General features: G+C 41.7%; 1 protein-coding gene across 1 annotated transcript; it reads left to right on the top strand.

The window, feature by feature from the left end:
• The first annotated feature begins 5,836 nt into the window (after positions 1 to 5,836).
• On the top strand, positions 5,837 to 16,775 carry rhbg (Rh family B glycoprotein). The gene is made up of 10 exons (XM_019863875.1): positions 5,837 to 6,162; positions 10,409 to 10,595; positions 10,771 to 10,921; positions 11,335 to 11,482; positions 12,346 to 12,512; positions 13,693 to 13,830; positions 14,841 to 14,974; positions 15,061 to 15,182; positions 15,601 to 15,674; positions 16,659 to 16,775. Exons 1-10 carry the CDS (start codon positions 5,985 to 5,987, stop codon positions 16,734 to 16,736), a joined length of 1,377 nt encoding a protein of 458 aa, XP_019719434.1. The 5' UTR covers positions 5,837 to 5,984; the 3' UTR covers positions 16,737 to 16,775.
• Positions 16,776 to 27,176: the final 10,401 nt, after the last annotated feature.

The raw sequence follows: 27,176 nt of genomic DNA on the forward strand, positions 1-27,176 counted from the left end.
TTCCAGCCCTTGGCAGCCAGCACTGAAGCTGGCATTCACGCATCTTTATGGTCGCTCGGTGAGAGGAAGCTGTGTTGGCTCAGTGGCACAACGACCACATTGTGACAAATGCATTGTGTGTATATATACACACACACACACACACACACACACACACACACACACACACACACACACACACACACACACACACACACACACATCTGAGGTGGACACAAGAGGAAATAAAGGAGTCTTTTTTTTGTGTAGCCTAACCATTGTTCTCTTTATCAATGAACCTCTTCATTGGCCTCCAATTAGTATTCATACGAAAACATCCTCCTGCACTCTATCTATCTATCTATCTATCTATCTATCTATCTATCTATCTATCTATCTATCTAGCTAGCTAGCTAGCTTGCTAGCTAGCTATGTAGCTAGCTAGTTAGCTCGCTAGATAGCTACATAGATAGCTATCTAGCTACCTAGCTATCTATCCATCCATCCAATAAAAAAGTACCACAATTATCTATCCCAATGATGTATAGTGACAAGCAGAACAATTGAATGCTTTCCCACTCGGAGGCAGAAGTTCCGATGAACCTTTGCAACCCTTCAGACGCCAGAAAAAAATATCTTTGTGTTAAATGAAACAGGCCCAAATTCCACATCACCACCAATTACCAATGAAGAGTGACTCGCTGAATTCTGAATGTGGCGGTAAATCCTGGAGCATGGAGTTTTCCTGAGACTTGTGAATATTATTCAAATCCCTTTGAAGACCATAGCACAATTTAAACAGAAATATACCCCATGTAGCAGATTTGTCATCGCGAGTTGGAAGTGCGCACCACCCCGTCTAACACACTACACTTTGAAGAAAAGCTTCTGTTTTTGTTTGTTTTGTTTTTTTTATTCTGGATGAAATAAATGCCACAGATATAATTAAAATGTCAGTCGTTCTTTACCTCTCTGTGACTCTTCTAGTCTCTCTGTTGCAACCTGCTGATAGTCTGTGACATTGATCACCTCTCACTTCAACTTTAATTAGCAAAATCCTTGAAACCCCCTCGTGTCTCCTGAAGAGGGTACAAATTCCCAACACAAATGTCAATGATTGCAATTTCACATTGCAGACAGAAAAACAATTAATGAATCTTTTACAGCGTGGCTCGAAATGCTGCCCTGTGAGGCCTCACATATCGCACATACCCGAAACAGCCACTGATTATACTGCTCACCTTTAGACATCATGAGACCAAACTGACAACTAACAAAAACCAAACAGGTTGCAACAGATATGCAGAGACTGGAGGAGTCACAGAAAGGCATAGAAACGGACATCCTCGAAAATTTTCACCTCCTGTGAATTTTGCTGTTCAACTTCTTGTTTGAGAACATCAAGTCACGCAGAGTATTGAGACATTGAACAACAATTCAAAAGTTTTGAGAAGGGTTATAGTGATCCTGGAACTGAGTCCAATCTTATACATTTTTTTGTGAGTACGGTACAGTGCGTGCCTTAGCTCAATACAGGTTGGGAAACATTATCTCAAACTATACTTTCAGTTCAACAAGAGGCCACAGTGGCGCTGCTGTGACACGTCGTGGCTCGAGGGGCCACTCGGGCAAGATGAGCGGGGCCGATAGGGCGACGCCTGGTCCCGTCCTGCCGGATGGCGCACTGAAGCGGTGCATGACTCGAATGATGAAACGCGTGACAAGCGTATGAAATATGTAGAAGTCTGACGGCCAATAAGTCAAACATTCTTTTCTCGGAGGCTAGTAGAAACATTTTGCTGTCACCGTGCTGCTGAAAGCTTGAGGGCGCTCACCTGTCTCAATGTTATACTGTGCACGCTTTCCTGCAGCGACATGCAGATCCTCTGCTTGTCTTGACATACCTGACACACGCATGAACACATGCACGCACACACGCTTGAGGTCTATATGGTGCTGCGACGTGGACCCTCATTCGACGGAAGCACTTATTTTTCTCCCATCAATTCCTCACAAATTGTCTTTAAAAAAAGGTGGAGCACATAAAGATATTACGAAAGTTAAAGATTTGTTATCAAGATGATATGATGTACAAGGTTTTTTTGAGGGGGGATTTTTAATCAAATGTACAGTAAGTAAATCTATTTGATCATGATGGAATAATATGTTGGAAGGAATTGAAAAATGATGTCATTCAAAACTAAATAAGTGTACAACAGAAACAACAGTATTAGTGATAAAATACTTAAAACTCAATATTTGTATTTTTTATACGAGTGGAAATAAATATATCTAACCATCCATCCATTTTCTGATCCACTTATCCTCACAAGGGTGGTGAGTGCCGGAGTCTATCCCAGCTGTCTTCGGGCAGTCGGCAGGGGACACCCTGAACTGGTTGCCAGCCAATCGCAGGGCACCCATAGAAAAACAACCATTTGCGCTCACAACCACACCTAGGGGCAATTTAACCTGCCCTGCATATTTTTGGAACGTGGGAGGAAACCGGAGTACCGGGAGAAAACCCACGCTGGGGAGAACATGCAAACTCCACACAGGAAGGCTGGAATCGAACCCTGCACCTCTGCACTGTGTGGCGGACGTGCAAACCTGTTGTCCACCGTGCCGCCCCTGTAAATAAATCAAGACATTTAATTATAAAATACAAGCGGTTCACAGGCACAAAGTAAACATTTAAATGTGACCGCAAAAAATAATAAATGAGTAAAATAATTAAATGTTACATTTTTTCTACGGTCATTTTTTTTTGTCTGTACTGCCCAATGCATGCAAAGCACACACATATCCACAGTGCTACTATCCATAAGTATGCACGTAAGTGTGTGTGTGTGTGTGTGTGTGTGTGTGTGTGTGTGTGTGTGTGTGTGTGTGTGTGTGTGTGTGTGTGTGTGTGCAAAGCTCCATGAAAGCCTTGCGTTGTTTTGTGTTCTTTTACAGGAACATGCCCAGCAGGTTTGGACCTGCATTTATCTTTTTTCATTTTTTTTTTTTTTTTGCATCATCTGGTGCCATTGAAACCTCTGATGAACAGATTGTCTTATCAGGACAGAGGACCTGCAGCCGGCCCCTCTGGTACTGATGCGTTGATTATCCCTTGTACTCCACAAGCAGTCGACGCACTTCAATTTTAGGATGTTGCATGAATAACACACTCAATACACACTACGTACAGCATGTAAACTTAATCTATGGATCAAAAAGTAGTCCAGAAAATAATTCAATCGAATGGAAAGAATCAAACAGTTTCTGCATCATGAATTGTCATTATGATTGGGCATGGAGACGGTCACAACACTAAACTACAATAAGATTAGTCATAATCTTACTGCATCTTACTATGACAGCTGTTTTTCGCAGATGATAAATAATACACAGATATGAGTATCGTTACATTTTTTTTGTCTACATGTGTTGAAGGTGTGTGTTTAAATATGATTAAAGCAATAGAACACTGTGATATTGATGCTAGACTGTCAGTGGAAATTTATTTTGTTTGTTAGCATTAAGCTAAATTATCTGAGGCAAAGCTACGAGGTTGTTTTAAATGGACGACATGTATTTTGATGTTTAATTTGGCAGTATACTCCAATTGGGAGTAGCGTAAAACAACTTGAAGGCTCTTTTTGGAAGATTTTTTGCCATAGAATTTGCTAAACTAAAATCGACTGAATGACAGCTCATCTCAAACCTAAACGAGACACTGTGACATTGATGCTAGCCTGTCAGTGGAAATTTACTTTGTTTGTTAGCATTAAGCTAAATTATCTGAAGCAAAGCTACGAGGTTGTTTTAAATGGACGACATGTATTTTGATGTTTAATTTGGCAGTATACTCCAATTGGGAGTAGCGTAAAACAACTTGAAGGCTCTTTTTGGAAGATTTTTTGCCATAGAATTTGCTAAACTAAAATCGACTGAATGACAGCTCATATCAAACCTAAACGAAAGTCCGTAGTATTTTGGCAACTTTATTTCAACAACTATTATATGTAGCAATTCACTTGAGAACCATAAATAGTGACTACAATAAAATAAGTATCCCCAATTAACTGCAATTATGTACAGGGTTAGCAATTATCCGCTATATGTCACCGTGATAAAACTGTACATAGAGCGACTGTGAACAATTATATCAAGGGCAAATCCTTGGCGTTATCTACAGGTTTGATCAGTCATGTGGCGCGAGTGAGTGGTATGCATCGTGTGAGAATGTGCGTGTGTGCACGTGTGTATCATCACAAGACCAACACGAGGTGTCAGCTATGTGTGACCAGTTTACTCACTATACACCAAACTTGTCAGTAACTAGATTAGCATTGAAAAAAAAAACAATCAGGTAATTCTGCTTTATGGTATTCAAAGGAGTGTGCGTTTTCCTTCTATGGCTTTCTTCTGGCCTCTGATTAGCTGAACCAGCTCATCAGGGAGGCGCCTTAAAGAACTGACGTGAATGCGCCTTTGCTAGCCTTCGCTAGCTTGCCAAGAGTCGCAAATGTTCAGCCCTCAGTGTGGTAGAGGCTGTACTGTATTTTGACTTTTTGGGAGTTTTTCAAGGCCTTTTCATTCACATGTTAGACTTAAGACCTATTAAAGACGCTATGATCAAATTAAACATTTTTTAAAGACACACATGAAATGTAAGAATTTTCAAGACATTTTTGAGGCCTCTACAATTGAATGTGGTCATTTTAAAGATATTTTTCAAGCCACTTTTTCGAAATGGAAAACATTTTTTTGTGGAAGGGGACATCAAATGTATAAATATTACCTTGCGCATATTTTGCTACCTTTTTGTAGATAGTCAAGACTTTAAGAGGATCTGCGACGGACTGCTGCGCCGCTGGTGGATATGGTCACAGCTGACTTCAATCATGGTCAATCAAAGCGATTCCTTTCAGTCACTTTGAATGTGGCTTGCTCGTCACCCACTAGAGTGCGAAGCACATCTGCACCTTGAGGCGAGCTCTTGGAGACTTTGCCTCATGTTTTTCCTCTCTCCAGGTAATAGTTGACATTCCTACAAATCATAACAACATTCCTGCTTTAGCCTGTGGGGGGAGATGAGGAGGCCGATATTGGTGTGACTGACATTTCTTATCGAAGTGCTGCTCTGGGGGGGAAAAAAAAAGAGACACGTATGGATGTACAGTATGAAAAATTTTCATGATTTTTGTCTGCGTTTTTTTTTTTTTTTTGTGCTCACATTTCTCAGTTAGCACTTTTAGCTTGTTAGCCGAATAAGTCTGTCCTTTTATTTGAAGCAGTTGACAGTGGAAGATGACGAAAGTAAGAAGAATAAATGTAAACCTTTTTTTGGTCCAACTTAAGAGTTTGTATATCTAATTTGTGATTTTATAAAGACTTTTTGGGGACACTCGCATCAATTGGAAGGTTTATAAAGGCCTTTTTGAAGACAGCCAGCACAAGACTGTTAAGGACTACTTTTGATATGTTCAAGATGTCCTTTTTGAAGCCCTTTCGGTCATTAGGTGGATGGAAAACAAAACAGACCTAAAAAACAAAACAACACAAAAATATTTTTTTTAAAATGGAAACACGAACACACAAATCCACAAGTGCTGAACGGCGAGTATGCGGGGGTCTAAGATTCTTTTAAAGACCACCTCAACCAAATAATCCACATAAAATCCTATCAATAAACATGAAGAATGTCTTATGTAACGTTAGTGATTAAAGTACTTTATTACGTCCTCTGTCGGAGCTTCCAAATTAAACTTTACCTGGAGGTTTCTCAGAGGCGGGGCAAACAGGGTCTCCCGCCCACTTGCCTAAGGAGGCGTGTAGTTAAAAACGCACATGAAAGAGAAGCTCACTCATCTGCAAAAGTATTTTTTTCCCCCCCCACTCTCACACGCATTTCAGTTTGGCAGTTCTGGCTGCAGGCACAGTTGTGTGTTTGCGTGACACCCAGCGGGTCCACATTTTTCCAACGGGTCCTTTCATCCAGGAGGGACACAGCAATCATGACGGACGCCTCCACCAACATGCGGCTGAAGCTGCCAATTGTCTGCTTCATCTTGCAGATCATCCTCATCATCCTCTTTGGCGTGCTGGTGCAGTATGACCACGAGGTGGATGCCAAGAAATGGCACAGCCACAACCACTCAGACTACGATAACGACTTCTACTACCGCTATCCCAGTGAGTCACCGCACTTCTTCTCCTCGAATAATCCCTTAGATGGGTCCGTCGTAAAAAAAGTCATGTCGTTGTCATATTGTTGTTCGTGTGTGTTGCTGCTCTGTGTGTATTGAAGTAATTTGGAAGTTGACATTACCCAGATGCTCATTTTTGTTAGCCCATCTATGGCGCTTCCCATTTGCATGAACTCACTTTACAACAAGCAGCACGTTAGCATACACCCATCCATCCATCCATTTTCAACACCGCTTATCCGGAACAGGGTCACGGGGAGTGACTGGAGCCTATCCCAACTGACTTTGGGCGGAGGGCACGCTACACCATGAACTGGTTGCCAGTCAGTCGCAGGACACATGACCATTCACACCCACATCCACACCGTCACAGTCCAGTGGGTGTGGTTGACATATCATGAAAAACTATTTTCTAAACAGGCTTCAAGTTGTTTATTGCCACTCCCAAGATGACTGTCACACTAAACCAAAGAGAGAATTACACCACGTGTATTTAAAACAACCATGCGACTTTGCCTCAAGTCAACTTAGCTTGATGGTGACAAACAACACGGAAAAAAACTGATTAGCTAATGAATAGCAAAGGTGTTATAACCCTTTAAATAAGGGATATTTAAACATCATCTATAATAATACTCAGATGCATATATTCATTATCCTCTGTGAAGAACAACTAATATTACTGCATCTTACAGAGGAGCAGTGACCGTCTCCATGTTCCCTATTTACGTATACTTGTATTATGCTACCTCCATGCGGCCCAGGCATGCATACCAGAAGGTGCAGCACAATGTTCATTGAGATGAAGAAAGAAAAGTGGCACGAACTGTTCTATTCTTTTCATTTCATTTATTTATGCCATTACTGGAGGTTTTCATTGAGCATAATACTATACCGGGTTATTTTTCTGATTTAAAAAATACCTCACAATGTTTTTTTCTTGTTTTAAAACTTGTGCGCTTTGTGGCTTTAAAAAGACATTGGTAAAAAAACAAAAATCGCCTTATTCAAACAATCACATGTACTGTATGTCATATGACATTGTTATTCTTTTGTGGAAAATGCTAACCGAGCAACTCTCTGGTCTCTCGAAGTGGAATCGTATGTTTTCCAGTCCATTGCTCCATCAAAGCCTTATTTCCTCACTCCTGTAATACAAACAAGATCATCGATCAATTGTTATGTTCATTCTTTTACATTGTTTGAGTTGAATTTTGAAAAGAGAAATTGTAATGATAAACAGGATCCACATTTGTAAGGGAAAGCAGCAATACCCTCCAAACTGCAACGGAGATTTGAGCCTGACTGTGATAAATGAGACACTGTTGATAAAGATGAAGTCCAACCAGTTCGACATTTGAAATAAATAAGGCTGAAACATGCAGAAAGCAAATGATTGAATGATCTTGAGTACAGTTGTGTTAAGAATGGGTCAAAAGTGCAGCCTTTTGTTTTTGGAAGGGGCGTGGCCTAAAACTGGAAGCGAATGAATGTGGCCCTGTCCACCACTTCAATTATAAAACAGCCGAACGTGTCGGTCAAAGGTGACGAGTGAGTGCTTGTCGCTTATCAGACTTTGCTGCCGGCGGGAATGATGAGAATGTCGAGAGACAAACACTTTCATCTTATCGCAGTCTTCATCTGCGGCGTTCTAACTTGCTAACCCAACTTACTCAACCTTCAACCTCATCACATGACGTTGCACAGGGCGCATATACACAAACAGTGCAAAAGTTCTGAAACAGAATCACCGTGTAAAAAAAGAGTCCAGCATTAAAATATTTTGAAAGGTCTTTTAATTCAATTTTAAAATAATACAAACAAGTTTAAAAATATATTGAGAAAAGAGCAATAGATAATACAAACATTTTATAAATTTAATTATAAAATGATACTGGTGTCAGTTTCTGTAGGCATGAAAAGCAGGACTACAGAGGATACCATTTAATCATTTTCAACAAAAAAAAGGCTGTGCTAAAATACTTCTTGTTTCCGTTATTTTAAAATTTACAACCTCTTCAATTAAATAAATGTGCTGCTATATAGTGGTCAGCAGTAGAATTGCACAAAATATAAGCAAGAACAAAGTAGATTTATAAAATGTATTAAAAAAAAAATCGATTAGAAAATAAAAAACTAGACCAGATACCTGAAACCCGCAATTGAGGAGGGGTAGACTGCATTCTTTATCCTGTGTGAAAAATAACTATTATCGCAGCTTATGAAGTCATCGAGAGCAGGAGTGACTCTTGTTCATTTTCTGTATGACTGCAAATATACAATATTAATTGTAATGTACAAATTCTTTAATTCTTTACCTTGAATCAACAGTAATTATGCTTTTAAGATGTGTTTTTGTAAAGTAAATTTTATAAAGCGCTATTTTTTTCAAATTAAACAAGACGTTGCAATGAATCTATTTTGATTTTCTTGGTGGGAAGCCGGAACGAACAAACAAACAAACAATGGAACGTATTAATGACATTTCCATTCATTTAAATGGGAAAAGATGATTAGAGTACAAGTGCTTTGAGTTACAAAGCCACGGAATGAATTAAAGTTGTATCTCAAGGCACCACTGTAAATATATTGTGAGGGATACAGTATACGTTCCGGAAAATGGTGGGTGGCTGTAATGAGCATTTGCCGTGTAACACTTTTTACCGGATAGAGTCGCATTAAGAGTGAAATCCGCTCTTTGCACGTAACGCATTGAGGTCCTATCGCTTGCGGGTAATACGGTTAGGTTTTAATAAGGCTTTTTTAAGAAGGCTTTTTCAAACGCTCCCACAGAGATTTCTTGCTAAGCGACTACTGAATACTCAAAGTTTGGCAAAGAATTTGGAGACATAGTCAGGTAGAAGTACAATCATTTCTACTTTAGCATTAACAATGAGACGAGCAGAGCCGAATTTGTGATTTTTTTTTTTTTTAATGTGTACAGTTGTCTGTAGCCATGCTTTGTCGCTTCCCTTTATCCGTGCTTCTTTTCCAGGATGTCATTTGATAGTGTTTTGACTAGCAATATGCAATCTCTGACTTTTTCGAGGCAACTGCCCTCACATAGCAGATAAGATCGAGTGTTGCCACAGCGGCGCCTTCCTGGTTTTTTTTACATTTTACTAGCTGTCAGATGTTGCTCGCTGTGGTCACATGATCGGCGTGATTGCATCACCGCAGATAAGACGCCATCATCACGCGAACTGAAAGGCATCTTCATGATTCAGCTTTTTTTTTTTTAAATTTGTGTACATGTGTTTGTAAATTCAAACAGGTCAAGGTGATAACAGGTTGCTTCACAATCTCATAATATCCTGAGATTTGGTGAAGCAGCATGTGGCTCGTTGTTTTTCCTTGTGGGATACAAACCTTGCAATTTAGTTTTATTAAGTGGTGTCTCTTCATTCATATTGCTGCGAGGTTTGGGGCCACGAGGCCAATAGGGGGGAGGCTGGCACCACTCACAAGTGTGTCTGTGCCAAGTAACCGTCGCCATGGTAACAGTGGCCATTGGACACCTTATTATTGTTTTGCTGAAACATACAGTTTCACTGTGTTGGTGTAGGAAAAATGTTTTCCCCCATTTTTGTATGGTCATGATTTCAGTCACAGTAAAAAGTTCATGTTAGGGTTTCAAATTAGGGTTCCAAGTCAGGGTTATGGTTTCAAAATAGGGTTTCAAGCCGAGGTAATGATTGAAGTAACAGTTTCAAGTTAGGGTTAGGATAATTTGAAAATAGGGTTTCAAACAGGGGTGATTAGATTAGTGTGTCAAATGTGGGTATGCGTTCAGATTTGGGTTTCAAGCAAAGGTTAGGGTTTGAAACTAGGGTCTCGGGCCATTTTTTAAGAATTTAAATTCGAGCTTCAAGTTATGGTTTCAAAACAGGTTTGTAAAACAATATTAGGAGTTCAAGGTAGAGTTTTAAGAGAAAGTAAATATTCGAAATTAGGTCTTTGAAACAGTATTATGGTTTTAAAAAGGATTACAGTTTCAAAGTCTCTAGATTTTTATTCTCACCTTTTTTTAGGTCCACATCCAGTTTGAAAAAATTGCTCGAACTTTCTATGAGGATTCCGAAAGTCCTAAAAATGGTTTTCAAACATGCAAGGCAGTCATCATTAGAAACAATGTCATCTGCATAGAGATGAAAGTAAAAGGTTAGTGGGCACAGAAGTGAGCCCTGTACAACACTGGCCGGCATCAATTCACACCCAATGCGTCTCTACAGGTTTCCAGGATGTTCATGTGATGATCTTCGTTGGCTTCGGCTTCCTGATGACCTTCCTGCAGCGCTACGGCTTCAGCAGCGTGGGCTTCAATTTCCTGATAGCCGCCTTCGCGCTGCAGTGGGCCACGCTGATGCAGGGATTCTTCCACGGCATGCACGGCGGAAAGATACACATCGGAGTCGAGAGGTAAGCTTTGGTGCCAAGTTTTGTTTTTACTTCAACAAATTTACAGATACTTGTGTTAAAAGAAAAGACTGTTGTAAAAATACAAGTACAGGCTGCAGCACTATTCATCAGTTTGATGCGTATTTGTACTTGGCTATTTCCCCACCTCTGGATTTTTTCCCACCATCTTTTGCAGCATGATCAACGCCGATTTCTGCACTGGGTCCGTGTTGATCTCCTTTGGGGCAGTTCTGGGTAAAACCAGCCCCATTCAGCTTCTGGTGATGGCACTGTTTGAGGTCACACTGTTTGCGGTGAATGAGTTCATCCTGCTCTCCGTTCTCGGGGTGAGTTCTGTTCGTCTTCTATTGTTTACTACGTGGTTCTCAACTAAGGTCGCGACCCACTATTAAGAAATTGCGGATGTTATAAATTCAAGTTCCAAGCCGGCTTTACGGTTTCAAGTTAGAGTTTCTAGGCTGCATTAAGGTTTCAAAGCGTAGTTTCCAGAGTTTAGTTTGAAAGGAGTTTCCGATTAAATTAGTTCAATGCATACCGTTAGGATGTTTTATTTTGGAATGGTTTTTAATATTTTTCTATTTTACCAAAATTTGTCTATTTTCCTAATAACATGTTTTAATACATTCATAAATACAGTAAGTATTTGTATCAAAACACTTTTGGGTCTCAACCCAAAGATGAGAGTTGAGAATGACTGCTCTGTGAAGAAAAACTGCCTGAACCAGTCTTTCTTTCCCAGGCCAAGGATGCGGGCGGCTCCATGACCATCCACACATTCGGGGCCTACTTTGGCCTGATAGTTGCCCGAGTCCTTTACCGACCCAACCTGAACAAAAGCAAACATCGGAACAGCTCGGTGTACCACTCGGACCTCTTCGCCATGATCGGTAAAATCTTGAATTTGTGAAAACATTGACATAAGGAAAGGTCATTCAAAATAAATCTAGCTGCGAAGCTAATGTAGCATACAATTAGCAGTGTGAAGTGAAGATGGTGACATTAGAGAACAGAACAGCAACATTGTTAGCTCTCTGTTCATCCAAAAGACAACAGGAGCGTATTGCTGGCCTTGTTGTCTTATCTGGCTAATCTCCTCGTTCCTAGCATAACAAACTCACAGCAACGTGGCATTATTTTACAGATGAATTACAGTCCGCTTAACATCCACATGTTGCCTTTTGCTTAAAATAAGTCGGTATCCGAGGGATTTTGTTATCATGAGGACTGAAGGCGGGGCTAGGGCGAAGCAAGGGCTACTCAGTGTTACTGGCTTAGTCACTTTTGGAAAGTGCTATATCGAGCAGCCATCTCGCAACTATTAAAAAAAAAAGGGACGAGCAACAAATCTCGTGGTTGTCAATCAGTGTGGTAGATCAGTGGATGTGGTGCATGAAGCAAATGAAGACATTTACACCCACAAATGCACTCCGCGTTGACAATTCAACGTTTCACAAAATTTGAGTATGGGCCGTTTATCAGAAGCTAACCGCCTCAACATTGCGAGGTAATGCTAATCCGTGCTAACGCTGAAGTTCTGTTTAGTTAGTAGCAGAGTTCAAAGACATGAGCAAGCCGCTACTCAATGTTCCCACCCAATCAAGTTTGTGGGGTTTTTTTTAGACTTTTCTAACACTTAGTGACTATTTCATTAATTAACAATTCAACTACCACTCTGTCGGAGCACGTCACCATCAATCCACCTAATGCCTAACACAGGCAATATGATATTTTTGTGATTGTTGTCTCGCAGGTACTATCTTCCTGTGGATGTTCTGGCCCAGCTTCAACTCGGCCATCACAGCCCACGGTGACGACCAGCACCGCACGGCCCTGAACACTTATTACTCACTGGCCGCGTGCACACTGTCCACTTACGGCATGTCTGCCCTCACCGCGCATGACGGAAAGCTGGACATGGTGAGAAAAATCATCGGCGTTACGCGCGAGCTCGACGGGTTGTCAGCGGCAACGAAAAAAGGATAGTTGCGGGGCGCCGCGCTGTCTCTGATAGGAATCAGCATTCCGTGATCTACTTTGATAAAGCAGGTGACATAGTAGATGGGTGATATATGGGCGGAGCTAATCTAATGATGGCATCATTCATGTGTTTGTTTCCCCATCTGAAAGGCAGAAATACGTTGTAATCTACTTCAGTACCACTTAAACGAAATATTGAGCGCTCCGAGACCATGACCAGCATTAAAATACAGTAGCTTCATAGGTCTAAATGTGCATGAAAATAACATTATTGCAAGTCACTGTCACATTATGCACAGAACCCAGCCGCTGGGGAGCAGTGCCCTCCCCTGGGGGTGCACTGTTCCCCAGTGCCGGTCCCAAGCCCGGAGAAATGGGGAGGGTTGCGTCAGGAATGGCGTCAGGCGTAAAACTTTTGCCAAGACGACCATGCGAGTTGGTAGGACGGTTTACAGGGGCGGATGGAAATTACTGACTCGCTGTGGCGACCCCTGAAAAGGGACGTGCCGAAAGGAGAAGAAGAAGAAGAAGAAGACTGTCACATTATGCACAGCTTGAACATTAACACTGGGCATGCATGTCGTAAAATTGCACTAAAAAGTTAAATACAACTGAACTGTGCCTGGGCAGTGATTCTTTCGTGTACTACTTGAGTGAGCCCAAGTACCACTCGTGATACTAGTAGCGCACTTTGAGAATCAGTTGTGTAGTTAGGGTTTGAAGTGAAGGGTATGGATTCAAGTTAGGGTTTCAAGACAGAGGTAGGGTATTCAGTGAGGGATTCAAGTAGATGTTAAGATTGTGATTTCAAGTTAGGATGTAAAGCAGGGATTCAAGTTAGGGCTTTAAATTGGTATTTGAACCTTAGGTTAGGGTTCAAATTAGGGTTTCAAGCATAGGTTAGGGATCCAATTTTGGGTTTTAACCCTTTCAGGGACAGTGGTTACTACAGTGGACAGTTTATCGTGTTATCAGGTGCATGAAAGGGTTATATTAAGGCTTCGCAAAAGGATTTCAAGACATGGTTATCGGTTTCCAAAAAAAGTGTATGGCGTCAAACACAAACTGAAGTGTTGATGTGTTTTGTTTATTTGTTTGTTTTATTCTCCTCCTATCTGAGGTCCACATCCAAAATGCGGCCCTGGCCGGAGGCGTGGCTGCGGGCACGGCGGGGGAAATGATGCTCACGCCATTTGGCTCCATGATCGTGGGGTTCCTAGCTGGTATCATCTCCGTGCTGGGATTCAAGTTCCTCTCGGTGAGAAACACGTCAGCTTCTCTCAGGAGAGTAAATGCGAGCATTTTTTGGAGAACACTCACCGGACACAATATATGGGTACACCCACACAATCTGATGGCATGCAAAAGTTGATTATTTTGTTTCTACGAGGTCCCACTGGGAGCTGTTCCTCACATTTTGAGTTATGAATTAAAGCCAAGATTCATATCAAATTAGAGTTTGCAGGCAAGGGTTTGTGTTACAAATGAGAGTTGCAAGCCAGAGTTCGGGTTTCAAATAAGGGTGTCTCGTCAGGTGTACGATTTGAAATTAGGGCTTCCAAGGAAAGCAAGGGTTCAGGTTTTTCAAAACGAGTTAGGATTTGAAACTGGGAATTCAAACAGGGTTAGGGTTTTGAAATTAGGCTTTCAAGCAAATGCGAGGGTTTCAAATTAGGGTTTCAAGCAAAGAGTAAGGTTTCAAATGAGGGTTTCTAGCCAGATTTAGAATTTCAATTCAGCAGTTGGATATCTAAAAAGGGTTAAGGTTTCAACTGCCAAGGTTACAGTTTCAGTTTTGGGTTTTAAGACAGGGGTCAAGTTTCAAACAAGGGTGAGTATTTCAAAGATAGGGTTTAAAATTATTGGACCAAGCAAGAGTTAGGGTTTCAAATTAGGGCTTTAAGAGGGGGCAGGGAGTTATTGTTTAAAACAAGGACACTGGTTTCACACCAGTGAGGCTTTTCAAAATGGTCTTCAACATAATATTAGTGATTCAAAGTACGGTAGGGTTTCAAACAGGGTTTACATTATAGTCTTTCAACAAGGTTTCATAAAGGGGTTAAGGTTTCCAAAGTCGGCTTCCAAAGTGGAATCTGAAGTTGAGATTAGTGTTTATTGCATAAATCTTGAAGTCACCATTCTTTTTCGATATTACTGTAGTCCATTACAGGCAGTATTTTTTCTGTCCACTAGATAGTACTAACATGCCCTGTCAGTCATTTTGAAAAGGTACAGAAAATTGCTGAGGCGCGCTTGGAATGTTTTCAGCCTATCTTGGAGGAGAAGCTGAAGATCCAGGACACGTGCGGCGTTCATAACCTTCATGGCATGCCCGGCATTCTGGGTGCCATCGTGGGAGCCGTCACCGCCGCCGTAGCCTCCACGGACACTTACGGAGATGGGTAACTCAAAACGGTTTTCTTGCTCCAACGTGGCGGGACGCTAGTTGACTGGACGAAGAGGTCACGTGTGCGTGTGCTTCTGGCAGAATGGCTGACGTGTTCCCGGACGTGGCGACTGGCGACGTGGAGGCGTCCTTCCAGGGCATCCGGCAGGCCATCTCCTTGGCGGTCACCCTGGGCATGGCCCTGCTGGGGGGGCTCATCGTCGGTGGGCTCACATTTCACTCGTCACTCGTGGTTTCGAATTAGGGTTTAAAGACATCGTTTGGTTTTTAATATAGGGTTAGAGTTTGAAATTTGAAATTTCACATTTGACAATAAAGTTGTACTTGATACTTGAAACAGGCGTTTTAAGCAACGGCCGGGTTTTTAAAGTAGTGTTTCAAACATGCTTAAAGTTTAGCAGCCTTTCAAGTTTCCTCATCAACCATCGACTGTAGTCATGTCGTACAACAGTCACGTGGCTGGCATTTTATTGGGACAGTTATGAAATCTGCCTAGTAACATTTGACCAACCCTGATAAATCAAACCTTTGATGTGACCAGAAATAAGAATCAATCAATTCTACTGATCCACGTTGATGTCGATTGACAACAACAATAATAATACCTCCTTCTCGTACCAGGGTTCATCATGAAGTTGCCAGTTTTTGGTGCTCCACCTGACGCACTTTGCTTTGAGGACAGTATCTACTGGGAGGTGAGTGGAAATAAACTACTCTTTTTTGATGATTGGTTAAATTATAGTGGTAAAAAAACTACTAAAATTATAAAATATTTTATAAATGACTCAAAGAGTCCTATAAAACTAGTAGTGTACTAAAAGTACAATAGCACAAGAGTTTACTCCTAACATTTGAAAAATTGGTACTAGTAGTGTAGATTTGTTACAAGTAGACACGGTCACTAGTGTCCTAAATTTACTAGCGAGGGCAAGTCAAGATATTTGTGAGGCACAAGAAAGAAAGTAGCAGCGTATCAAGCAGGTGCTTGCCAGCATTGTCATCGATTAGCCAGCAGGTGGCGTTGCTTCACCACAGTAGGTGGATTAAAGGCCGTTTATAGGAGATTAGATGACGTCATGATAGTTACCCACAATCCATAGTGTGACACTCCTCGCAGAACGTGTTGTATAATTGAACTCCACGCAGTACGAGCCACGGTGCTGCCCTAATTAAATTTTATGGTTTGCATTCATTTGGTAAAATAATTACAAACTATTTTTTTTTAAACTTAAATACAGTAACATTTTTAAGTTGATCTAATATTTTCAGTTGTACGTTTTGTTTCGAATTGAAAATTATATATGTATTTTAATTACACAATTAAATATTTGTAATGCGTAGTATCGATGTATGAATTGACATAAAAAATTCTGGATTACCATTACGTGTGTATATATTGAAATGCAATATACAGTAGAAATTACAGTCTGTTAAGAAAAAAAAAACAGCAACCCAAAACCCAAAAACCCAACCCAACAGTAATAATATTGATCACTACATATATGTATATATGTATGTACTGTATGTATGTATGTATGTATGTATGTTTGTATGTAAGTATGTAAGTATGTATCAAGAGAGAGAGAGGGAGAGCGAGAGAGAGATATATTTTTTTTCAAAGTGTGCTTCATGCTTTCCAATTGTTTATCATTTATTTTTATCTATATGGTCTGTTTCAGGTTCCCGGGGCCGAGGAGGGCCATGAGGACCAGTTGACCACCGTCATGTCTGCAGAGACCGAGAAACTCAACAGCTAAACACACACGCACACACACACACACACACACACACACACACACACACACACATGGGAAGTGAGCCTCTGATGACTGATGCCGGTCAATCAAAGTGGGTCACGGCTATTTAAATGCTTACTGTTGAATTTCCACACCAAAGAGTTGCCAATTTTCTTTAAAATTGCCTTTTTATATAAATATTTGTATTATTCTATAGGTTGGGGGTTTTCTTTGATATCATTGTTCCTATTAAAATAGTACAACCATTTTTGATTGGCCCTTAAGAGTTTTTTTTAGCCTCTGAATATTCCCATTTGTATTCCAGTGTGTTTTTTCACGCACAATATTGTATTGTTTTGGTCCAAATAAAACTTTTTCACGTGTGATGATGGTTTCAATATATTCAATTTCACACATCTTCATGGAACAATGCGGTGAATTCTTGAGAGGTGATATAGGTTGTGAATCCACCAGCAATCGGTGAAAATCTGTGACATAATGAGACTATAAATTCTTTTTAGATATCTCCTCTTAGAGTGAACTTTTACAACATCTTTGAACTTTTTAGAACTTAGAAATGTTCGTTAGATCTGTCAGAAAACTTCATGAGGAAACGAGAACGACTTGCTCATTAATAAGATGTCAAGCAGGGCTTGCTTGAAGCTGTTTCTTTGTCACTCCCAGATGAAATATAGGCGGGGTACACACTGAACTGGTCGCCAGCCAATCGCAGGGCACACATAGACGAACAACCCTTTGCGCTCACAATCACAGTTCGGGACAATTTAGAGTGTTCCATCAGCCTGCCACGCATGTTTCTGGAATGTGGGAAGAAACCCGAGTACCTGGAGAAAACCAAAGTAGGCACAGAGAAAAAAATGCAAACTCCACACAGGAATCGAACCCTGCACCTCTGCGCTGTGAGGCAGACGTACCAGTCGACCACCATGCAGCCGCATCGTGAACAATGAATTGCAAAATAATTCACTGGAAACTAATATGTATGTATAGATGTATGTGTAAATTACGTGTAGTTAAGGAGGAAGGCATTGCAATCAAGTGTTCGTCACCATTAATCTTTTCAGTCTTAAGGACTTAATGAGAGTGGAAGGGGTTAATGCAAGGGTTTCCAGATGGGCTTTGTCTTTTGTCGCTTAATTAACACACTTTCATTTTGAGGGGATCAAACAGGCCCCCCAAAAACGGGCGCCGTTTATATATATATAAGCCGTCCTCGGGGCCCCGAGTGTGAGGGATGATTAGTGCCACTGGGTGGGAAGGGATGGGGATGATGGAAAAGAAGGGTTCCTGATCATACTTATCAAAACCACTCCCAAAATAATTCAGAATAAAATTTGTAAGGTGTGAAATTTTACATCGCGTCCCAATACTTTTATCCAAACCTCACATTTCTTCTCTTTTCACTTCTTGTCCCAATACGTTGGTCAAATCTCCATAGGCGGTTCTTTACGCTCCCTTTGGGCATTCGAATCCTTCAGATTTTCACTTCCTTTACATGTCCCGATAATTTTGTCCGGACTCATTTGTCTAAAATTCCCTTTTCACTTCATGCATCTGTCCAAATACTTTTGTCCAAACATTATGCTTGTTTCGCTTTTCTTTGCTCATGTGTCCAAACACTTTTGTCCAAAATTCACATTTCACTTCCTGTTTGTCCAAACATTTGTGTCTTTTCACTTCCTGTCCCAATACTTTTATTCACACATTCCCTGTCCACATATTCTTGTCTTTTCATTTTTTCAAAGTGTCCCCAATAATTCCACACCCCCCATTTTCTACTGTTGGCATACTGACAGCATTACATGTGACTTGGTGATATGCAATTAAATGAGGTGGTATAAATTCTGGGGTGGCACGGATACGAGGAGGGCCCCTTGTGGGCTGCGGGCGTCTTCTCCCCCCCCCCACCTCCCCCAGGGCGGGTCTATGATAGTGCATGAGTGTGAACGGGCTCCGGATTCTTTTCCCAGGACATGGAGGACCAGAGGACATGGAGGACAGGTGGTCAGGTGGTCAGATATTGCCTGAATGGCGGCTCCCACTCCAACATCCATTCAGCCTCACGCTGCTCATTCAAATGCAGACAGAAAGGAGCGTGAGAGCCATTAGGACAAGTATTGACACATTGTCTCCAAAAAGCCATCGTGAATAAAAATAGAACTCTTGACTGTATACACACACACAAAAAAAATGTCAGATGGGTTAAAATGGTTAAGATAAATTGAAATGTACACAACGGGGTGGGCTAAAAGTAGGTACACCTTTTTTTTAATGAGGGAAGGTTGGAAAGAAGGGAAGTCGGGAGGAAGGAGGGGAGGAAGGAAGGAAAGTTGGAAGGATGGAAAGAAGGAAGGAATCAAGGATGAGAGGATAAGAGGAAAAAAATAAGGAAGTTGCGACGGAAGGATGGAAGAAGGAATTCTGGAAGGTAGAAAAGGAAGGAAGGAACAAAACAATGATATGAAGTAAAGGAAGGAAGAAAGCAAAGAAGTAATGGAGGAAGGAAAACAGAAGGAAAATCAGGAAGGAGTGAGAAAGGATGGGAGAAAGGATGGAGGGAGGAAGATTATATGGGAGGAACGACGCCTGGTGGGCAGGAATGAAAGATTTAAGATTCGCAGGAAGGAAAAAGGGGTGTATGAGCCTAGAAAGGAAACAAGGGACTGGAGGACGGAAGGATGGAAGGGAAGAAGGTAAGGTCGGATGGAAGGAGGAAGGTATGAGAAGAAACTACGGAAGGAAGTTTGAAAAGAAGAAAGGATAAAGGGGGAAGGAAGGAACGAGGAAATGTCGGAAGGACAAAAAGGAAGGAAAGAAGGAAGGAGGAAGGAGGAAGGAAAGGATGGCTGGAAGGACGAAAAGGGGAAAGGACTGAAGGAACGAAAGAAAGTGAAAGAATAAAAGGAGGAAGGACTGAACAAACAAATGAACAAATGAAGGAGGAAGCGTGGAAAAAAAGAAGAAAGGGCTGAAGGAATGAAGTCATGACAGAGTGAAAGAAAAGAGGACGGAAAGCATGAAGGAAAGAAGAAAAATAAAGGTGCTCACCACCACTTTTCGGGTCTCCACCAGCTCATCACACACAGACTTGAAGCCCTGACAATGGCCTTGAATCCTCCATTTGAAGCCTTAACCCGCTTTTGAAATCCGAACCCTTGTTTGAAACCCTATTCAGAACCCTACTTTGAAATGACAAGATGTGAATGCTTTGTGAGTGGAAACGCCAGAAAATGCAGTTTCACTCCGTCTGTTTATTTAAGTTAAAACAAAGCAGCACCTGTGGCTCCTGATGACGACGATGACGGCGTGATGATTTCCCACGTTCCTTGAATGGGATGTCAGGTGTCAACTCTGCGTGCGGCCCTTCATAAACAAGATGGAGGCTGCCCTTTGAATCAGCGCTGTAGGTGATAATAAAGGCTTAAAAGGGAACCCTCAGGGCCTCCTGCAGGGAACACGGGAGGCGCTGGCGGAGAGGATATATCCAATCTGTGGCTTTCTTGGTTTTTTTTTTTTTTTTTTTGGACTGGATGTAAATGGAGCCATTGGGGTTCACATGTTTTTAATTCATATGCTCTGATAAAAGTAGATTTCTTAGAAACATATGCTGGGATTTGAACCAAGGGACCACTTCCACGCAAAGCACGAATCACACACCTAACTCGACCAATGAGATGCAAGAGCGTTTGTTTTTTTTCATGACATATTTTACAATATGTTGAATGAGAATGACCATACTGGTTTACACTGAATTATCTTCTTATGGTACATTTGGTAAAAGTTATTTTTGGGTGACATGACATGAGATTAAATTATTTTTTTACTTTACGTTGCGTTAGCTAACGTTACATTACATTACATTTAAGTCGCATTAGGTAAAGTTACATTACATTTTTGGTTAGGTTAGGTTACATGATGTCAGGTTAAATCACATTAGGTGAGATCACATCAAATTACATTCGATGTAGGTTAGCTTAGTTGACATTGCATTTTGTTACATTTGGTTGTGTTACGTTAAGTTTGGTTGTATTAGGCTCAATTATGTCACGATACTTTGTACATTATGTTTGGTGACAATTCGTAGAAAACACTGAATTACAATGTTACAGTAGATTATCTTAGCATTACCATACATTAACTTTCATCATGTTACTTTGCAATAGTTTATGTCAGTGATTCCCAACCAGGGTGCCAGGACACATGCCATTAAAGCTCTTGTGTGCTGCGGAATAACGAATAACGAATAACGCATGCATGGATAGAACAAAAAATGGACCTTGGTCCTCGATCTATGATAGCGACTTATTGTGAAATGCAGTCATACCTCGGTTTTAGACTATAATCCGTTCCCGAAGGCTGTTCGAAAACTGATTTGTTCGAAAACCGAAACCACGCTCTTTAAAAAAAAAAAAAAAAGCTTTATTGAACACGTCTGCTCATAATGGAACGCTACCTGGTATGTCACGTCAGGTTGCATTACGCTAGGTGATGCCAGGAGATGCTAGGTTAGGTTATGTAGCATTATGCTAGGCTACAAAAAATGAGATCACGTTAGGTTATGCTATAAGCTAGGTTCCATGACATACTTTAGCGATCCCGATAAATACCGTGCATCTGAATTCCGCACAAATGCTTCTTTATTAGTCGATCCCATTTGCTCTTTTCCACGTTGCATTTGCCAGCCCCCTTGCGGATTATACTCTGAACAAAGGCAGCTCGTCAGCACAGTGGCAGCCCACTGGGAGGTTGCCATTGACGCCGGCTACACCGTTTGGAGAGAGGTTGAGTCGCAGGGGGTGGAGGGGTGCTTGACTAAACGCAGGAAGTTGTTCAGCTGGAGAGGTTTTCAGCCACTTGACTGAAGGCAAATTGCCTCCAATGTGTCAGAGTACTCCAAAGTGGAAAAATGACAAGTCGTGTGAAAGGCAAATCAACAAAAGCAGTGACACCGCATTCATGTCCCAAAATGTTCACCACAGTCATATTTGTCTGACAACCTGACCTCCCACGAATAAACTCCACTTTGCATTTTAGGATTGCATGAGTTATCTTTCATCAAACTTGATTTGCTGCCCGTTTAGGCAGCAAACTATTTCCGGTCATCCGAATGACCCTTTCGCTCTCCTGCTCGTTTTTACGTGTCGTTCCTTTTGGCCTTTGTCTCACCAAAATTCACCCTTTTTATTTCTGATTTTACAGCAGCCCATTTAGGCAAAAAAATAGTCACGCCTGATTTACATGCGTCGTCTGCCAGTTGCTTCTAAGTGTACTTTTTTTTTCTTTTTTTTGTTTTCGTCTGTTCAAAATCGTAGCAACAAACTCTTCGTGTTAATTTCTGTTTCTAAAGCAGCTCGTTTAGGCGGCAAACCACCAAACTAGATAAAATATTTGTTTTGACAGAAAACGACATGGGCCTGAATTACCAATGCCAACTCCCAGTTGCTGAGTTAATTGTTTCACATTTTCACTTCAAAATAGCACTTCATTTTTCCTGTTTAATTGCTCTGTCTACAGCAGCCTGTTTAGGCAGCAAGCTCGTTCAGCCTGAATGACCTTTGTCATCTGCTAGTTGCTTTTATTGATTGTTTGCTCAGGACGTGATCCTTTTTTTTGTTGTTCAAAATAGTTGTGCCAAAATGTCCATGTTCATTTCTGTTTGTGTTGCAGCCTGTTTAGGTGCCAAACTGGCAAAATAGTTCGGCATGTATTCCCCTTTTCCGTCGCTAGTTGATTTTCATTGTTTTTGTTCAGGACATTGTCTTTTTTAGTGCAAAATCCGTCTATCACTGTTTCTACAGCATCCTATTTAAGCAGAAAACTAATTACTAGGCCTAAAATACCTTTGTCATCTTCCAGTTGTCTATTTAAGACTTGTTTGTTCAAAGACATTATCATCTCAGTGCTATTTTGAAACAGAAGCACCGACCCATTTCTTTTTTTTTTTCTGTTTCTCTGGCAGCCCATTTAGGCAGCAAACTGGCAAAACAATTTAGGTGCGAATTATCCTTTGCCACTGCTGGTTGTTATGAAGAGCTGCTTGTTAAAGACATTTTTGTTTTAAACAGCGACACCAAACACTTTGGGTTGATTTTTATTTCTAAAGCAGCCCGTTTAGACAAAATTAAAAAAAAAAAAAAAAAAACTAGTCCTAGTGGGGACCTGAAAGGCTGAAACAAGCCAATTTAACAGCCTTTGCACGATGCTTTTGTTGGATTAAAAGACTGGTCTCTATGTCGTTAATATCGTTGAGGTGATTATATCATGGAGGTGTGAATGACAACGCAAAGCCCAAATTTAAGACCTTCAGAGAGAACAAACGAAATCTTTGGCAATTAGAGCATCTGAGGAAAAAAAAAAAACGTCGGCATAGCGTGTGAATGACCATTGTGACAGGAGAGGGGTTGGTCAGATCACGTTTAGGGCGGCCTCTAATCCCAGAGTTCCCGCAAAGTCCCCTGGCGTCCAACCCGGACGTTAACAAGGACTCCCAGCGGAGCCATTAGACCAGGGAAAACCAACAAAGGCCGCCATTACACACTCCTTATGAAAGACCCCAGGGGTGACGGGGGACACGCCGGACACCGCCGCAACAAAAGAGCACTGACCCACCTCTCAACCCCTCCCATCATCAAGCATCCATTCACGCCCTCACCTCCACTAACCTCCGCAAGCCGTCACCATTGAGCCCCGACTTCCAGCGCACGCATCCCAACGAGAGGCTGCCATTGTGGGGATGCGTGACTACCGGTTTGGGAGGAGCGGGGCTGGAGGGCTCAAGAGTTGTCTGGTGGAGGGAGCTTCATGGCTTCTTAATTGAGAGACCTTGATGAAGGGGGCATGTGGTCCAATGGAGACGGAGGGGAGCGGCTAGTGATTCACGCTAACCTTTGTGACGCTGACAAAGATGTGGAAGATTTTTACATTTTTATTTTAAATTGCAGGCCACTCGGTAGTCCAGTGGTTAGCGCGTCGACCTCACAGTGCAGAGGTGCAGGGTTCGATTCCAGCTCCGGCCTCCCTGGTTGGAGTTTGCATGATCTCCCTGGGCCTGCGTGGGTTTTCTCCGGGTACTGCGGTTTCTTCCCACATTCCAAAAAACATGCATGGCAGGTTAATGGAACGCCTAGTCCCCAGGTGTGAGTGTGGATGGTTGTTCGTCTGTGTGTACCCTGCGATTGGCTGGCAACCTGTTCAGGGTGTGCCCCGCCTACTGCCCGAAGACGGCTGGGATGGGCTCCAGCACGCCCCCCTCGCGGTCCTTGTGAGGATAAAGCGGATCGGAAAATGGATGGATGAATAGAATGAGCGGGTTAAAGACTGGACCATTGCTTTAACTTACTTACGAGGCTAGCCGGTTAACATTGGGCCTATTCAATTGATTGTGTCAGTCCTCATTGTGAAAAGTACAATACGATTAAAAACTTCCTGACTGACTTACTTCCTCACTAATGAAGGTAGCTTGTCCACAAAGAGCCAGGTGCAATGACTTCACTTCTGTTGTTGAACTTTTCTCCTTGTTTAACCCAAACCAGGTTCGAACAGGTGCTTGGCCGTCGATGGTTCATGCTCAGATTCCAGCTCGTGATGCACACTTTTCTCTCTTTCAATCAGATTCCAGCAGTTATCATTGCCATTTTGTTCCCTCTGTCCCCTCATATGTAATATTGACACCGATTGGATGAAATTATGACCTAATTTATAATTTGAAGTGTCTCAATGAGCCTTAAAGATTCCACTGTTGTATAAAAAGAGCTTTTTAGGGTGAAAGAGGGGCCTTAGTGGGCACATTACCTCATTGATAAACTGATAAAAGCAATGCAAAGATGGCAAAAATGAGCGGTCGGGGGAGGGGCGGGGTTGTTAATAGGCGACTAATCTGGCCTAAATTAATAAGTGAGCGATGGATGCCGAGGGAAGAAAGTAACGTGACGTCGCGATGGGAATTTGGTCGCGGTCGTCTCCCCACAACCCCTCCTAACCTCTCCCATTGGGTTCCCAGTACAAACCGTTCATTGTGGCCCCCGCCAGAAAAACCTCCATCGGGCGCCAATTTGCATGGAGGCGACAAATGAGCACGCTTTCTTGTGTATGTGGGGACACACACACACACACACACACACACACACACACACACACGCACACACACACACGCGCGCACTGTACGTTTGTGTACACACTGATGACGAGCGTCCCTTTTGAGCGTCATTAAAAGAGGAGGCGCTCGCATGAAAAAAAAAGAAGAAAAAAAACACTTTTGTCTTACAGCACGACAGGAGGAGGCGGGCCCCCGCATATTAATTAGGAAGCCACGGAGTGAAAGTCAATCAGGCGTGCCGAGCAGATGACAAATACGGCGCTACTTTCGTTCTCCCACGGTGGCGCAGGGATACGAGCGTTTCCGGGCCGTGGCAGTCGGCCATTAGCGGCAGGAGGCTGGCGAGGGGGACAAAGAAAGAAGGCGGTGTGCCACCCAGCAGGGATGGAGGACGGCTGGTAGCCCAACTGTAGGGGGCCACCTTGAGTCACTGTTGACAATTGTGGGGAAATGAAAGTGAATCAGTTGAAATTTATTGTACTTTATTTGGGATTGGTTCCGAACATGTTCATCTAATCAGCCAATATTATCAATCAGTTTGGGATAAATTCCAGACTCACCTGCAATAGGTCAAAGGTGATGGCCTTTAGGTGTTACCATTGCAAACTCATCTGCCCAAAGCTTTCGGAATCGGTTGTGGCGGCCGATGTAACATCAATTATATTCACAACGGGAGAGTTTCTTTTACCAGATTTCAAAACAGCTTTGATGATGTCGCTTCTTTTCCATCCTGCGGTTGGTCAGAACAAAACTTGCTTCACGTGTTTGTCGAGATCTGCACACATGAACACATTTCATCATCAAAATCTCTGAGGACCACAGTGGTGCCTTAAGATAGGAGCCGTTGATATTTTTTTTCTTTACTGTGACTTGCGAGTAAAAATGTGTATACATGAGGCCTCAAGCAGTCAGGCTAAACAAAGAGAATTAAATCTTGTGTTTAAAAATAAAAAAAAAAAAATCATGCAACTATGTCTTTAGGTCCGTTACCTTTACGCTAACAAATAACGGTAAACGCCATAGGCGGGCTAACGAATAACATCTGTGCGGTGGCGTGCCGACACTGTATAAAGAATGGATTTTAAACACAAACGGTGCAGCTCACAACACATGTAGACAGACAATATTCACAGGCATATATTCTTTATCCTCTGCCGAAAAAAGGGCCAAAAATAGTTTGGCTTTTACGATCCATTTATGCCATTACTGTATGCTTTTACCAAGTACATTAAAAAAAATCAACAACAATTTTTAATACCATTACCAACACGAGAGGTTGCAGTTCGTCCATAACAGTGAGTTCATATGTGCGAGGATCAATCTGCAGGTTTGCGAATGAGAGTTGCTGACTGTAATTAGTTTGCCAGTTCAGGCGCGTTTGGCCGCTTCCCCCGGTGTGCGGCGGGCCATTCCCCCTTCCTGGCTCACTTTCCACCTGAGCGCCAGAATTCCACGAAAACAAAAGTAACCAAGGAGTAGTTTGGCAGCGCAGCAGCAGGAAACGCGTTTTGTATTTTTTGTTTCTTTCACTTGAATGACGACAAAAGCAACACACACGTACACAAAATGCCCGGAACGCCATTGAGTGCCCGGCTGGCACGGCCCTGACAACAAAAACCGTTAGGTCAGATTTAGCGCCTGCGCGTTCAAAGCGCATCTGTTGGATCCAGGGACAAACAATCCAAGCTCTATAAATCAGCCCAAAGTGCGCCACGTCCGCTTTTTTGTCTTTTCCCCCCCGTTGATGTCTTTTCTCCGTTTGTCGCCCATTTCCTTCACCTTCTTTTTCACCCCTCTCACTATTCACACTGACTGTCTAATTTGCTTAATCCAGGGATGGCCAAACTTTTTACACTCAGGGCCACATAACAGAAAAATGGAAGGACGAGGGGGGTCCACTTCACCTTATGTTTATGAAACATGCGAAAATTAAATAAATACGCTGCAGGTCAACCTATACTACGAAGGAGTTACAACTTTAAAGAAAAAAAAAACAGTCAAAAATTAAATGAAAAATTAGCTGATAATTTATAATAGTGAAGTTTCTTAAGAAATGTATGTCTTAAAAAATGTAAAAGTTGTGTGTGTGTGTGTGATACCTTGCAACACATTTTTTTACATTTTTTTAATTAAAGAAAAGCACGTTTGAAAAAATAAACTTTGGTTTGATAGAAAAAATACAATTACAGTATTGTGATGCCTTGTATTTTTTTTTACCATTTTAGATTATTACATTTTCATTGATAAACTTTCATTAAACAATTTTTGAATGTTAATTTTATTTTAAATTGAGTGTAATATTGTGTCACATGAATTTATTTTATACAACACAGTACAATAGGTTT

This window comes from Hippocampus comes, unplaced genomic scaffold (genome assembly GCF_001891065.2).
Source record: "Hippocampus comes isolate QL1 unplaced genomic scaffold, H_comes_QL1_v1.1 scaffold249, whole genome shotgun sequence".
Classification (NCBI taxonomy): Eukaryota; Metazoa; Chordata; class Actinopteri; order Syngnathiformes; family Syngnathidae; genus Hippocampus; species Hippocampus comes.